Raw genomic sequence first — 14678 nt, forward strand, 5'->3', positions numbered from 1 at the left:
TTCTCAAAACACAAAACATCTAACAACACCATATATAAAAATATAATTGTTATTAAGGATATATAATCTATTTAATTCAAAAAAAAAAAACAATGTAGCTTTAAGAAAAAGCATATTACATCAAAGGCAAAAAAAAAAAAAAAATTAACACCACGACGGATAACGCTCGCAATTCTCTTTAAGATATTTGCGAAGCTTTCCACACCAGCACGCCATAAGGGCCGTCAGGATGACGAAGAGGACGACGAAGCTGGCTAAGACATAGGCACCAACACTACTCATATTGTTTCTTCACAACTCAAACGAATTTTTTTCTCTGTTTATGTGTTTTCTTCTTTGATAAGACTATAGGGATTGGATTATATTTATAGACAGGCGTTTGTATGTTAATAAGGAAATTCATATATATTTTACATTTTCATTAAAGTTCACGAAATCTTCCGTAAATATTAACTTTACATTTTTTCGACAAAATTTGGACATTCTTTTGGTTTTCCATATTTTGTTTTCACTAATAAGGAAATAAAGTGAAAAGTATAGTTTAATGATAAAATTACAAACAAGGGTTTTCAATTTTTGCTTATTCTCTCGGACACAAATACAAAATCACAAGTAACCAAACCATTGATCAACTCAACTAAAGACTCTGTTCTTCCTTTCTATTGTTCTCTATACTTTGCTTTGCTTTACAATCGAGTTAACTATCCTTGTGGAGATGCAATAAGCAGTAGACTGAATGGTGATCATTGGGTTTACCCCAACAGCTGAGGGCAATACACTTCCATCACAAACAAACAATCCCTCTGCTTCCCAGCTCTCACCGTTCTCATCCAATGCACCTTCCTCCTCGGTGGCTCCCATCCTGCAACTACTCATCTGGTGGGCTGAGAAGTATGACGTCCAATACTCCCCTTTTGTGCTTACTCCACCAACCGCATCAACTTCGTCTAGAAACTCTTCCATGGCTTCTCTAGTAGTTCCCTCACACTTCATCCTCTGTCCATCACTCCTGTAGAATCCAATGGGGAAATTATAATACTTGAAAAGAGTTATACGTGATAAGTTGAACTAAACTATAGCATACCTATATGTTCCGACTTCAACTGCACCTGCTGCAATCAAAACACGCAAAGCTTGTCTAAGCCCTGCCCTCAGATTCTCCCTATCTTTCTTGGTCGTCCTGTACGTAACCTCGTTTTCTTTCATAACCTCACCTGAGCCGATGTCCCGAACCAAAGCAAACAAATGAGCTGTTCTTCCGTACTTCATCATCCGCTCTTTAAGGTCTGCTCCTGAAACCCACGGGCTCAACCCTGCATATGAAGCTGGTCCTATCAATGGATTCTCTAGTATTGCTTTGCACCCTGATTCAGCATCATTCATATAATGAAGGGACGTGATGATCCCTCCCTCGTACATTTTCCCAGAGAAATCAGAATCTTTCTCCGGGAAGTATCCCCATGTCATCAAAACCGGGTGCAGCCTTAGGTTCCTTCCAATGTTCTGGTTCTTTAGCCCACTCGAAAGCATCAGAGGCGGTGTCAACAGTGATCCCGCAGATGAAACTGTTACTCGAGCTTCGATTATGAACTTCTTCCCAATCTTTCCTCCTACAGAGCTCGCAATGACTCCCACACAACGTTTCTGTCTCTCCTTGCTACTACTATTGTTGTCTACTAATATAAATCTCTCAGCTTTGATGCCTGTCAGGATCACTGCACCATTCTCTACAGCATCAACAAGCCAGGTTCCGTCTGTCCCGTTCTTGTGTCCTGCTGTACATCCGTACCCGCACAAGCCGCAGTAATGATCCTCACGTGAGTTTCTTGGAACTGACTCTACCTTCAAACCGAGTCTCTCGCACCCTTTCCGCAGAACCTGGTTCTGAAACCCTTCTTTGACACACTTTTCCGTGACACCAATCCTTGTCGTAACTTCATCCATTGCAGTCTTGTACTCTTTGCTACCAAAGAACTTGATCTTACTCCCTTCCGACCATTCCTCTAAAACATAATCCGGGGTCCTTATCGATGCGGACCAATTAATCGCTGTACCTCCTCCAACAGCTGAACCAGCTAAGACCATAAACTTCCCATCAACAGTCGTCAAAAACCCTCCTTTCTCATATAACTCAAGCATAGAAGGACCTTCAAGACCCGAGTAATCTTGAGCTGTAAAGTAGTTTCCTTTCTCTAGAACCAAGACTTTTAATCCGGCTTTAGCAAGGTTTGCAGCTGCAACACCTCCTCCACTTCCCGAACCAACTATAACAACATCACATCTGATCCTGTGCACATTCTCATCATCGTCTCTAGCGGCATGAACACCTTTTCCAATTAGAGTTTGTGTGATAGTAATGTCACTCTCATGCAACGTCTCAATGATCCCTGACTCGAGAGGTCGTCGCTTCTCATCTGCTTCACTCTTCTTATTGCTGTTACTTGAAGAATCTTTAGTGTCTAAGCAAAACCCTATGGCTTCTAGTGCAGGATTCTTCAGATTCTCATCTGTCTACGAAGAAACAAAGGAACAAACTCATTACTAATACTCATTGCTAACACCTAAACTTAAATATTTTTGTGTTTTGTTTTGCTTACGTGTGAGAAGAAGTAGAAGAGGGTGTAGAATTTAGCAAGGAAGAAAGTGATACGAAAGGGAAGTAGGAATCCACTCTGTCTCGACCATTTCCTCAAGATCTCTTCTCTTCTATCCAATGGAAGCTCAGAGAATTTGAGGACAAAAGGCCAACTCTTGTCAAGACAGAGAGAGCCACAAAGCAATAAAGTTCCAAATCTGAATGACAAAACCATCAGTATGATTCTCAAAACCTTGACTGCTTCTGATCGTCCGTTTTTTACTATCATCTCAGCCACCTAGAGAGAGAAAAAAAATCCAAATATGACAACAACACCAAGACCAACCCAAGTATCTATTAGTCAGAGCCAGGGAGAGAGAGAAGAGAACCTCGTCAGTGAATGGTGGTTGAGTAGAGGAGACGACGTTGAAGGAATCAAAAGACTGTTTCCCGGAAGGAGGGAGGAGAGTTTGACAGATGACGGCGAGAGATTGAATCTGAGAAGGTGAGAAGCCATGGTTATAGCCTTCTTCTTCTCCTCTATTCTTGGATCTCAACAGAGCATGTCCTCTGTTTCTTCTTCTTCCATCTTCTTCCATGTTATTTTGTCTATACTGTAACCAACTTTGTCGGAGGAATTTTTGAGTTAATGATATGGATTAGGATTTTACGGAGAAATTTGTGAGAGGAGAGCTTATTGAAGAAGAATCAGACAAGTCTTATCAGAAAGTCTTCCTTAGTTTATGTCCTTTGTGGGTTCCAGTTCCTTTTTTTTTTATGATGGAAACGAGTTTTTATGATATAGTACGTTTTGTAGGTTAGACTTTGGTCTTCGAGTAATAATGTGACATCTTTCCTAAGTTTTTTTTTTCACGACCTCTCTCGAATGTGCTTTGTCTTTTGTCCCAAATATTAAAAGACTTATTTTCGAATGTGTTTCTTTTTGTTTTACATGAGATATTTTAGTTTCTTTTCTCATTCAATTATTCTTATTCAGCATAGGATATAAATGTTTTGGTACGCCCGAGAAAACTCTCTACCATTCCCAAAGAGAGTCTTGTGACAGTGTTTATTGTTGTGAATATATTACTACTAATAAACACCGCATAGCGACAAGTTTTTGTTTTCTGTGTATATATATTGCTTAAACTTTTTAATCAGGTCCATCGAGTTACTTTGTTATGTGTCGTTTTTACATCATACTTTTGGTATCACCCACAATAAATAATGAATCTGAATCACTTCATAACCGTTAAATTATCCTAAGCAGTAAAAATAAAAAAAATAAATGTATAATGCATTTATTTTGACTTTATCAGTTTTTTATGAGATCAGGCTCCATGTCCAAATAATTACCCCCACTAGACTTTAATGAACACTATCAAAAATTAAACCACTTAGATAAATAATTAGCCGTCCACCTGTCAAACGTGGGGTAAGCAAGGATGACCACGCAAAGCACGATCGCCACAATCCACAGAGGGTGACCATCGAGCAACAACGTCGCTGCAAGTAGAGCAAGCGTACCTATGGTCAGCACTCGCTTCAATCTCATCAGTTCGTTACGTTTATTGACATAGTATTCACTCGCTTCATGTCAGCACTCGCTTCAATCTCAAGCGTACCTATGTGCTCCCCCACCTTCCAAAACATTATATATATAGCTATAGGGTTACAAACCAAATTATCCACTAATTGTTTTTTTTTCCACTTCCAACCATGAATCGGAATAAGAGTTTGTTTAGTGAACAAGACAATAATACAGAACTTGATTTGTTAATTACTAGTACTATGTTTAAACTAGTAATCATGAGAATCAAAACACTATTTTAAATTGATGAGGAAACAAAAGGCCGATCATGCATATATCTCAAGAACTAATTAATGACGAAATATATGTTTTGAAGTCAACCTAAAGCTAACTCACACCAAGAAAATCAACTAACTCATTGAGACCTAAACGATCCACTTAATTGAGAAACTGGCATCTCATAATCGAGTAAAACGTCAAAGAGAATAAGAAATCAAACCTCATCACTATCATCATCATAATCAGAAAGTAAGGGTGAATGAAGCGTCTCTGTATCTGCAGCCATAACAACAAACTCAGGGGATCCTACGAGTAAAGCGTCTACGTAACTGAAAAGCAAGATTAGGAAATCTCAAACCCTAAATATGTATACATAGAGACGATCACATAATTTACAAAAGAAATAGGGTTTTAGAGAGGACAAGGTTATTATCATAATATAATGGGCCTTCGTGATATACCTCGACCCATATTGTTTTTGTAATCCTTTATGCACTAATTGTAACCGACATACTGTATATTATTTTTATAAAATATTGTAGTATTTTTTTTTTAAGATTGGAATGGATATATAGAAGAAGTCGTCGTGTATAAGAACGTTGCATAAAATATCGGAAATATAAGAGAAATCATTAAACTGGTTTCAATACTTATAGGAAAACAACGAGGACCAAGAACAACTGCAAAAGCAGGCATTGTACATTTTTGTCGTACAAAAGAATTTAAACAGTGACAGCTATTAAAAAAAAAAAACTTTAGATAAGTAAAAAAAAAGAGAAGGTAATAACTGAAGGAAGTGAAGGGGTCTGAATTCTGAAACACTGGGCACAGTGTGGGGACAAATGGAGGGCAGGAACCGGAAATAGAAAAAGGCATGCGTGAGACCACCAGACTGTGCCGTTTCCGGTAAAGAGAGAGCGTGACATGTGTCAACACCATATTGGAAGACTCCTTAAACACGTCGCTTTCGTACGAACATATACACTGTTCCCTTCGGCGGCTACGGCGCGTATTTGTCGTCTCTCTCTCTCCGCCGTTTGCCCCCCCCCTCTCCTCTCTTCTGTCTCTGTTACTTGTATCCAGCTTTTTGTTNATTTTTTTTTTCTTTTGTCTTTTATTTTCTTTCTTCCTTATTTATTTATTATTATCCCTTATGCATGCAAGTGATTTATTGTGCAGCTTCTTCCCAATATTATTTTAAAGTTTGGAATTTGGTAACGAAAAAAAAGTGGAAATGGTAATTATATAGTTTTAATATACTTCTAAAATAAAAGGGATTTTTGAAGTTTGACAATCAAGTTAAGAAAAACTGAAAAAGAGAGAGATTATTATATAAAGGGTGGTTTTGGTCAATGTGCAACAAAAATCGAAATGGTGTCGTCTTCTGTCTCTCACTGCAAATTTCGTCCCGGTTTGGTATGGTCCCAACATGCTTTTTTTACCCACGGAACGTGAACCTTTGTACCGTTTCCTCTTTGTTTACTATCTTACCCCTCCCTTCTTTTTTTTAACCACAAATCTTTTTTTCTTTTCTTTTTGATGAAACAAGTAGTAATGTGAATGTGAATGTGAATTGTTAATACTACAAAGTACATAGATTGGTAAAAATGTTGTTGTTTTTAATCTAGCAAATAAAAACAAAAATTGTGGTTTCTTTTAGAAGCAAACAAAAAGAGATTCATTAAATATCATTTGGTTTTGCAACTAGGGGTCTTTATGTAATTAAACAGAAAGAGACATTACGAGGCATGAACCCATAAAAAGGTACGTATCGCTCGTTAGCAACAAACCCAAAAAAACAAACAAAGCTGCGACCTCTTTTTGCTTTCTCTGTGCTTTCATGGCGTCTTCACGTCCCACCCTCTCTCTTCTTCTCCTCCTCCTCTTTCTCTTTACCGCTACAATCATCACCACCAGCCACCAAACCGAAGACGACGACGACAGCAGCTCTTCATCACCTCAACTCGCTCTAAACCCATCGGAGCAAGAAGCGGTCTACCGAGTTCTTGACTCAGTCAACTCAGCCATCTCATGGCGAACCATCTTCCCTGACGACCTCTGCGCTTCACCACCAGACGGCGTCGTTTGCGATTACCTCTACGTTTCTCAAAACGGCGTCGCGACGTCCGTCCACGTCACCGAGCTCCACTTGGGCTACCTCTCTGACTACACGCAAAACCCTCCTTGCTCTTCCAACTCCACACTCGATCCTCTCCTCTTCACTTCTTTTAAACACCTTCGTAAGCTCTTCGTCTACAAATGCTTCACCGTAGCTCGCGTCTCGTTACCGGATTCAATCCCGGAAGGTTTCGGCTCTGTTCTCGAAGAGTTAGTATTCATCGAAAACCCATCTCTCGTCGGCGAGATCGGAGCCATGATCGGTAATTTCACCAAGCTGAGAAGATTAGTTCTCACCGGAAACGGGTTTCACGGCTCAATCCCGGGTCGGATCGGCGATTTGGCCAGTCTAGAGGAAGTCACACTCTCCAGAAACCGCTTGAGCGGTGGGTTTCCGACGAACGCCACGTCACGTCTTAAGAACCTTAAAGTTCTAGACTTTAGCCATAACTTTCTCAACGGAAACGCCCCTGATTCAATCGGAGACTTGACGGAGCTTCTCAAGCTAGATCTCAGCTTCAACGAGTTCACCGGAGAGATCCCTTCCACCGTCGGGAAACTTAAAAAGCTCGTCTTTTTAGACCTGAGTTATAACCGTTTTGGTAACTTCGGCGTTCCTCTGTTTCTAGCGGAGATGCCCAGATTGAGAGAGGTTCATCTGAGTGGGAACAAGCTCGGTGGGCGTATACCACTGGAGATTTGGAAGAATCTGAAAGGTTTATCTGGAATTGGGTTGTCGAGGATGGGTCTTCAAGGAAACATACCAGCTTCAATGGCGTCGAGTCTTAAAAATCTCTGCTTTATAGCTCTTGACAACAACAACCTCGACGGAGAGATCCCTGAGGAGTTCGGACGTCTGGAGTTTGTCGGAGAAATCAACTTTGAGAACAACAACCTAATCGGAAAAGCTCCGTTCGCTGATAGTTTCAGAGACAGAGTCGGGAGAAAACTCAAATTGAGCGGGAACCCTAGTCTACACTACGGCAAAAGATCTGATCCTCCTGTCCCTGGACCAGCTCTCTCTTCATCAGCGGCGACAAGGTTGTTGGTTTGCTTCCCAGTGGCGTTATTGGCTCTTTACATTTCAATGAAACAGTAAAAAAACAGAGAGAGAGGAAGATGAACAAAGAACAGATTAGGGGAAAAAAGTTTTAATTTTTGGTTTGTAATTATTAGTTTTCTGGTAATGAAGATTACTTTGGAGTTAATCTTTAACAGTTTCTATAACATTTCTTTACTATTACAAAACTTACAAAAAAAGTCTCTGTTTTTGTTTGTTTTAATCAATCAAAACCCATTTCTGTCATCTTCGAATTGAGGCATAGATCTAACGGAAGCAGTATCAGACATATAATCCGACATTTTATCAGTTTCTGATTTTCGAGATGATCTCGATGACCCTCCTCCTCCGTTACCAGCTGCTTCTTTAGGTTTCTTCCTCTTTGACTTCTTTGGGATCTCAGGTTGTGACCAAGAAGTATTTTCATCCTTAGTTCTCCTAGACGATGATGATGATGATGATGTGCCTTTGTTTGAAGTCCGACGTTTGGTCTTGTCTGATCTCTCTTTCGTTGGAGAACCTTTCTCTGACGATGACTTTCTTGTGGATTTTGGTAGTTTTGGTAAATCTCTGGATCGACCACCGTATTCTGATTGACATTTCACTGAGGAGTCGTCTTCTCCTAATCCTTGACTTGATTCCATTCCCGGTGAACTCTTGAAATCGTTCATCTTCCCACAGATTTTTTTTTTTTTTTTTATAACAAATAACGTTACAAATTTTAAAGATATATGTATTGTAATGAAAGAGATAAGGGGGTACGTAGTATAGAGTAGTACCCAGCTAGGTGCAGTGGCATTATCCGATGGTCCATCCCAACCAATGTGTGCAACATGCTTTACGTCCGTTGGATTTCCAATTTGCATCTCTTGTTCCTTTTCACCTTCTATTGCTTAATATCATAATTTTTTTTACATTGCAGTTACATTAGTTCCATCAAATGTAGTAGTAATTTTATTGAATGTCAACTTGCTACGCTTAAATGTGTTTGTCTCATAGTTTCACATTCAAGAAATTATTGAATACAAAAAAGGAAGGAGAGAAGAATAGAAACTCACCAAATACTTGAGATATATATCGGAGCCCTTTCAATAGGCTTTTCATCTTGGTACTTGACATTAACTGTGAGTTGCATAGGATCTCTTCTCTTTGTGGGAAACAAATCTCTATCCTATGTTGGTTTTTCTTTAATTTTTTACAAAACGAATGAGGAAGAGCGGTAACGCAATGTTCATGCAATAAAAATATCCAAAATCCCTAGCTTATTAAACAAGTAAAAAAAAAAAACTACAAAAATGATCTTTATATATTTACAAAGATTTTTGTGACGATAAAACTCCTAACAATTGAAGGGAGGATGAAATGGAAATGAGAATCTAATGGTTAGCTCAAGAATCCACAGTTTTCTTTAGAAAATAACAAATGACCATCTTGAAAGTTTCATGATCATGCATGTTTTTGAAGGAACATGAAATAAAAAGAAGAATATATAGAAAAATAATTCAAACGAGAAGAAACTATTGCAACTTCATCTAAAAAGATCTACAAAATTCCTGATAAGACCTAAAAGGGTTCACCAAGATAAAGATTTGAAAACAAGGGGAAATGTTTCTTGAAAGAGGTGTGAATAGAGCAAAATGGCTAATGAGAATTGAGGGGGAAAAACAAAGATTGTTTAGATTGTTTTCCTTAACTCAATGGTTTAGAATTTTTGAAAAAGGAAGGGAGGAGATTGATTTTGTTAATTAGTTTGTACTATTTTTTTTTTGTTTTACATACCTATTTTTGGAATATGACATTTTTCTAATGGTTTAACCATTAACGTATTATGTATTTTTGTGTGCTTTTCTTTTTTTTGTTTGTTATGGCTATGTTTTTTGCATTTTGTCGTATTAAGAAAACTTACGAATCTTGTAAACGTCATACTATTTGAAAATTTAGGAGCTCTTAACAAGATTATTTCGGTATACCGTATAGTGTGGATACAAAAATGACACTCATTCTTGCCGCAATAGATTTCTCTTGCTAACGTGCGTGTGTGATTCATAAACGATGTGCTCATGATACATCAAGAAGTTCCTTCTTTTAGAAAAGAACGGCACGCATGTTTAGTTTCTTTAAGCACACGGTATCAACAAACGAATATGTAAGATATACAACCGGGAAACTCAAATGCATAGAAATATAAATTACAGAAGTGAAAGAACAAAAGAATCAGAGCATTCTCAACGATCCTTCCCACAAAATTTATCGGCGTCCACCGGCGACCCAATCTCAAGCCAAGATAGATATTAAGATCGGTAGAACAAAACCAGAAAATGGATGGTTAAAGGTTAGGCAATGTCCTATTGCCTATTAGCCTGCAAGAACAATATAAACATTATTAGCAAGTAAGAAGTAGAACAAGAATTAAAAAGAACATGAGTAGAGAAAAATAGTAACCTTTTTCAGGAACTTTTCATGAATCTTCAATGCTTCTTTACAAGCTTTCCTCGCGTCCAAATTACCCGCTATATCGCCCAATATCTGCAACCAACCGAAGAAGAAAAACATAACTAAATCGCCATAATACTCGAGAAAGAGTTGAAATTTCTCAGAAGGTGTTTTGGCACAGAGAGAGAGAGAGACCTGAACAACGTCGTCTAAGCCTTTAGCTTCCTTCAAGAGACGTTTGTTTTTTGTTTCAAGAACACTTGCCACTACGAAAACAGCGAGCGTGTTGTGTTGCTCGTTCTGTCCACTCTTTACGTATTTCCTCTCAAACTTTCCATACTTCTTCAGTAACCTTGGATCCTGTTCTGAGAAGTTGCCTCTGTTCTCTGGTTTCTCGTATGATGCAAACAAGTTTGGATTGTACTCCATAGCCCACATCAGCTGAAACAAAATTCTATCTCACAGTCTTATTATCAGCTCAGATCAAGATACACTCTAAACCCTGAAAGAACATGAATTGAGTTCTCTCAGGTGAACGGAAATCAATTTTCACATCCCCTGAATTAGTTTATGACATTAAGAAAATGCGAATGAGTAGTAACCAAAGTGGAAACAAATACAGAGTCTTGTTACCTCCCAAAGGTACAAAGCATCAAGGAAGGAGAACTCTCTCCTGAACAATACCATCAACATTCGTATAGCAAACAGATACTCTCCACCGTCGAGATCCTCTGTCATGGGAAAAAAAAGTATAACGTCTTCACTAACCATGAGAAGTGCACGAGAGAAAACGTAGCTCAATGGAAGGCAAAAGGAAGGAGTACCTAGATGTTGATGGAGCCGAGGATCAACGGTTTTAATAACCTGTGAGAGCATACCCAGCTGAGTCTGAACTCCCATTGATGTTGCCGTTGTCCTGAAATTTTCTCTCTGCAATTCAAGAAAACCAAAAACCATGTAAACAACAACAAAACCCAGTGATGACACAAAACAAGACAATAAGCTTTAGATCTTTACTAGTCTTCTCATTGCACGCTCAAAGCACCAGAAAGCGTCGGCTTCATCTTCGAGTAGGATTATCATTGGGGAACATATGTCGTTCATTCCTACACAAAATTGGTGATTAAATCCCTTTGCTTTCATATGTTCACCTGTATTAAAGACTCAGCATTAACAACAAGGTGGACTTACCCTGAACATAGCCAATATCAGGATTTAACCATGTGTATATGGAAAGAATATCCCATAGTCTTGCTTGATTACTCTCATTCTCATAAAAGGAGAGATACCGATCTGTTCTAACAACATCAAGACCTGTAACATAATTATAGCAGTTCTTTAAGATCACTTGCCATATTTATGAGTTCTGAATTCTGATACTTATACAGAATGCTAAAGAACGTAAACTTATATATGAGTAGGTAATAGTTACCGATTTGACTCAACACAAGCATCCACTGGAGCAGACGCTTGTCTGTTATAGCGGTTTTTACAAGCCATCCTTGATTTTCTACTGATGATTCTTCTAATGGCTGTCCATCTTCCGCAACAACCGCCATCGTAACAAACTTTCCACTACCAATAAGAGGAACCATTTGTCGACATTCTTCTTTCCAAGCATAATACTGCTCCCTTAGATAACAAGTAGAGCAATATGAAGTGCAATGTCGAGAGGAAACAAACATTACTTCAAAAGAATCTACCAAACTAGTGCGCATTCAGTAAAAGGATAGCACACAAGACAATAATAGTACCTTCTGTGATTCCTCAATATGTTCCTTTCTTCAAAGGTACTGTCCGGATCGTAACCACCTAACAAAAACTCCCAAACCTCTCCTTTGATCGAGGGATGAATCCCCTGAACATGTATCCCACCAAGTAAATAAACAAGGCTGTAGACTCAAACAAGAGAGAATATAAAACCAAAATATGACTTACCCCTCGCTGTATACGTCGAAGAACTCTTTCCATATCCAAATGTCCATCTTCAGTAAACGCAGCATGCCATCTTCTAGCACTTAAAGTTTTGCCAGCCTGATCAAAAATCCCCACAATGACAAAGACTCAAACTTTGAAACAAGCTTTACACACATCAAGAACATGGACTGGTATGAAACAAACAAAAAGACAAACCCTTGATTTGAATCTGGTCCTCGGAACATCTGCTACACATTCTGATCTAACTGGATAGAAACCTTGCAAATCTTCTCCTCCTGATTTCCACATGTATCCACAACAAATCATTCAAGATTTCACCTTTTTTGGTTTTTTGGGGGTCAATCCAGATTCAAAGCAAACCTATATATAATTAAATTCATCAAACATCAAAATTGACCCTAGAGAATCTCTTCTTTCTTGTATGCACCTTAAAAGTCAAAACTCTCCAACAACAAACAAAGAACAAAAACAGGAACTTTTTAACGCAATTAAGTTTGTACCTTGCTGGATTCAAAACAATGAACTAGAATTTTAAATCGATCTCCCTCTGAGTCATGGACACGATCACCGACGGAGCTGCCGTTAAACTTGACGCTTTCAAAGAGACGATGACGATATAAACGTTACTTTGTGTAGAACACTTGAAACGACGTCGCTTTTATGAAGAATAATGTCATACTTGTCCCCTCTCTCTCTCTTTTTTTTTTGTTTTGTTACAAAAAGAATAAAATTAGTTTTAGAGTTCAATGGCATTAAGCGTAGAATTAAAGCTCAAGAAGTTGTCGTGATTACAATTAAAAAGCGTGTAAAAATTGATACAAAATCCAGAGAATGACAATAATAATTATAATAATACATGAAAAATTGGGAGTTACGTGGAAACGGAGAGGAGGAGGACCAAACAAACAACATATATATGTAAACAAGAATCCAATTTACAGATAAGAAGAGCCCATTCAAGGCTTCATTTGCGGATGGAAAGAAGCTCAAAGCTTCTGAGAGCCTCGTCACGTGCTGTCCTAGAAGCAGCCACTCTGTCTCGGTTAAAAGCAGAGGCTGTCTTTGATTCGTATCCACTCACAGCAGCAGCTGCTGCTTGTGTTCTCTGAAAGACAGATGGTCTCACATTCCCACCACCGCTTGATGCCACTCGGCTAGACTCCCGGCTCTCTCTTTGTTCTCCTGATGAGCTCGGCCTACTACTCGAGGCTACTGCTCTCCTTGAAGCACTTCCGTATCTTGAAGTGTTTCTTCCTTTCTCAGATACCATATTCTGACAAATAAAAATGACATATCAAGAATGAGCAAATAGTTAAGATTCATTTCATGCACATTCTTTTATCAGAATTGGTGATTGTATATAAAACTGGGATGGTTATATTGTTTTTTTACCACAGCTGGTTTCATTGAAGGAATCTCGTCAAGAGTTCGATGTCTGGTATGGTTTTGATGGGGACTTGGTCCTCTAGCGTTCCTTCTAGCAAATGCTTCGACCGCACCTGAGAATTTATCGCGGATGTTCCCTACTGTAAGAGTATAGACAGGATCACAAAATCAGAACCGACAACCTCTTATCTGAGGAGAGTTATATATTTGGAAAAAGTTTTAGGATTACCTGAAATCCTTTCAGGTTTTTCAGCAGACGGTCCCGCAGCCATCCCTGGTCTGCTGGTTCGATGCTAAAGAAAGAGATCAATACATCAAAGTGAGTATAGACACTTGATACTCGATAGAGAAATCTACAGACAACATGTGTACTCACCCTTTCGTGGGAGCTGGAGTGGGATCTGGAACTCTGAGGGTGTTTCAATGCAGTCCAGTCGAATACATAGTCAAACTGATAACCTGATACCGTGAATCCATTTTATTATCAATAAGAGTGGAACATTTATAGAGATATCAACAAGTAAAAGTTTAGCCACAGAAAATGCAAACCTTCACGGATAAACAAGTCTCGGAATAGCCTCTTTAGATATGAGTAGTCTGGTTTGTCTTCGAATCGTAAAGACCTGCAATATTGAAAGTATGATACGAATTCCGGTGGATGTGACTTGCATAAGACCTGTTACAAGTATAGTAACAAACAGTTAACCTGTGATCTATGTGACAATGAGATAGAGATCCAGTCAAGAGTGTCTAAGCCATAGTATGTCGTTACCATACCTCTATAGGAGTTGAAACTTTCTTCTCGCTTATTCTGTCATACTTCTGCTTCTTTGTGCCAGCTTTTAGTCCTTGCCATGGGAGGCTGAACCAAGAAAACCCCAGAAAAAAAATCAGACCAGAACAAGCACGTGCAAAGATATAGTAAGACAAAATAGGATCTCTGTGCACAACCTTCCTCTCAGGAAATACATGAGCACGTAACCAAGAGACTCCAAATCATCCCTCCGACTTTGTTCTGCCAAACAGCCACATTTTTTAGGAATTGTATTACACAAATTTGGAGCAAATCTCAAGTGGGTGAATTGCTTACCAACTCCAAGGTGAGTGTTGACACTAGCATACCTAGCTGTCCCAGTAAGGTTCTTATTTTCCCTATAATGAAAACAACATGAGTATATCTGTAAGAATTAAGTAAAAATAAAAAATGAAAGGTCTATATAACGTGCCCATGAAAGCACTATAAATCACCTATAAGGGATGTGCCTATGTGTTTGAAGATCCCTATACTTCTTTGCAAGGCCAAAGTCAATGATATACACCTAGATACAAAATCAATCAGGACATGATTTCAGCATACA

At 38.7% G+C, this 14678-nt stretch overlaps 5 protein-coding genes across 9 annotated transcripts in view; 1 reads left to right on the forward strand and 4 right to left on the reverse strand.

The window, feature by feature from the left end:
* On the reverse strand, positions 524-3343 carry LOC104730482 (long-chain-alcohol oxidase FAO4B-like). The gene is made up of 4 exons (XM_010449656.1): positions 2965-3343; positions 2598-2873; positions 1085-2511; positions 524-1009 (listed from the first exon to the last, which is right to left on the reverse strand). Exons 1-4 carry the CDS (start codon positions 3172-3174, stop codon positions 670-672), a joined length of 2253 nt encoding a protein of 750 aa, XP_010447958.1. The 5' UTR covers positions 3175-3343; the 3' UTR covers positions 524-669.
* Positions 6185-7713, forward strand: LOC104730483 (piriformospora indica-insensitive protein 2-like). The gene has a single exon (XM_010449657.2). The coding sequence runs from the start codon at positions 6226-6228 to the stop codon at positions 7600-7602; it is 1377 nt and encodes a 458-aa protein (XP_010447959.1). The 5' UTR covers positions 6185-6225; the 3' UTR covers positions 7603-7713.
* Positions 7708-9195, reverse strand: LOC104730484 (CRIB domain-containing protein RIC7-like). Its single transcript, XM_010449658.2, has 3 exons — positions 8622-9195; positions 8343-8455; positions 7708-8234 (listed from the first exon to the last, which is right to left on the reverse strand). The coding sequence occupies exons 1-3, from the start codon at positions 8680-8682 to the stop codon at positions 7791-7793; spliced, it is 618 nt and encodes a 205-aa protein (XP_010447960.1). The 5' UTR covers positions 8683-9195; the 3' UTR covers positions 7708-7790.
* On the reverse strand, positions 9625-12584 carry LOC104730485 (TBC1 domain family member 15-like). 5 transcript variants are annotated; one of them, XM_010449660.2, is made up of 12 exons: positions 12435-12582; positions 12130-12294; positions 11935-12030; positions 11751-11854; positions 11429-11628; positions 11188-11310; positions 11014-11102; positions 10821-10926; positions 10630-10727; positions 10192-10437; positions 10006-10089; positions 9625-9923 (listed from the first exon to the last, which is right to left on the reverse strand). In XM_010449660.2, exons 2-12 carry the CDS (start codon positions 12238-12240, stop codon positions 9909-9911), a joined length of 1272 nt encoding a protein of 423 aa, XP_010447962.1. In that variant the 5' UTR covers positions 12241-12294; positions 12435-12582; the 3' UTR covers positions 9625-9908. The 5 variants fall into 5 exon arrangements, with proteins under 5 accessions (XP_010447962.1, XP_010447963.1, XP_019089749.1 ...); XM_010449661.2 differs by having other exon boundaries at positions 12130-12209; positions 12435-12580; XM_010449662.2 differs by lacking the exons at positions 9625-9923; positions 10006-10089 and having other exon boundaries at positions 10207-10450; positions 12435-12584.
* The window catches only part of LOC104722028 (casein kinase 1-like protein 6), a gene marked incomplete at its 5' end in the record, with an annotated part of 4303 nt that continues 2326 nt past the window's right edge, over positions 12702-14678 (reverse strand). Inside the window, 9 exon segments of the mRNA XM_010449664.2 lie at positions 12702-13207; positions 13327-13460; positions 13550-13613; positions 13697-13779; positions 13870-13996; positions 14098-14182; positions 14272-14335; positions 14411-14472; positions 14569-14639. Coding sequence (XP_010447966.1) covers positions 12899-13207; positions 13327-13460; positions 13550-13613; positions 13697-13779; positions 13870-13996; positions 14098-14182; positions 14272-14335; positions 14411-14472; positions 14569-14639 — 999 coding nt within the window. The 3' untranslated portion in view covers positions 12702-12898.

Source organism: Camelina sativa, chromosome 12 (genome assembly GCF_000633955.1).
Source record: "Camelina sativa cultivar DH55 chromosome 12, Cs, whole genome shotgun sequence".
In the NCBI taxonomy this organism is placed as follows: domain Eukaryota; kingdom Viridiplantae; phylum Streptophyta; class Magnoliopsida; order Brassicales; family Brassicaceae; genus Camelina; species Camelina sativa.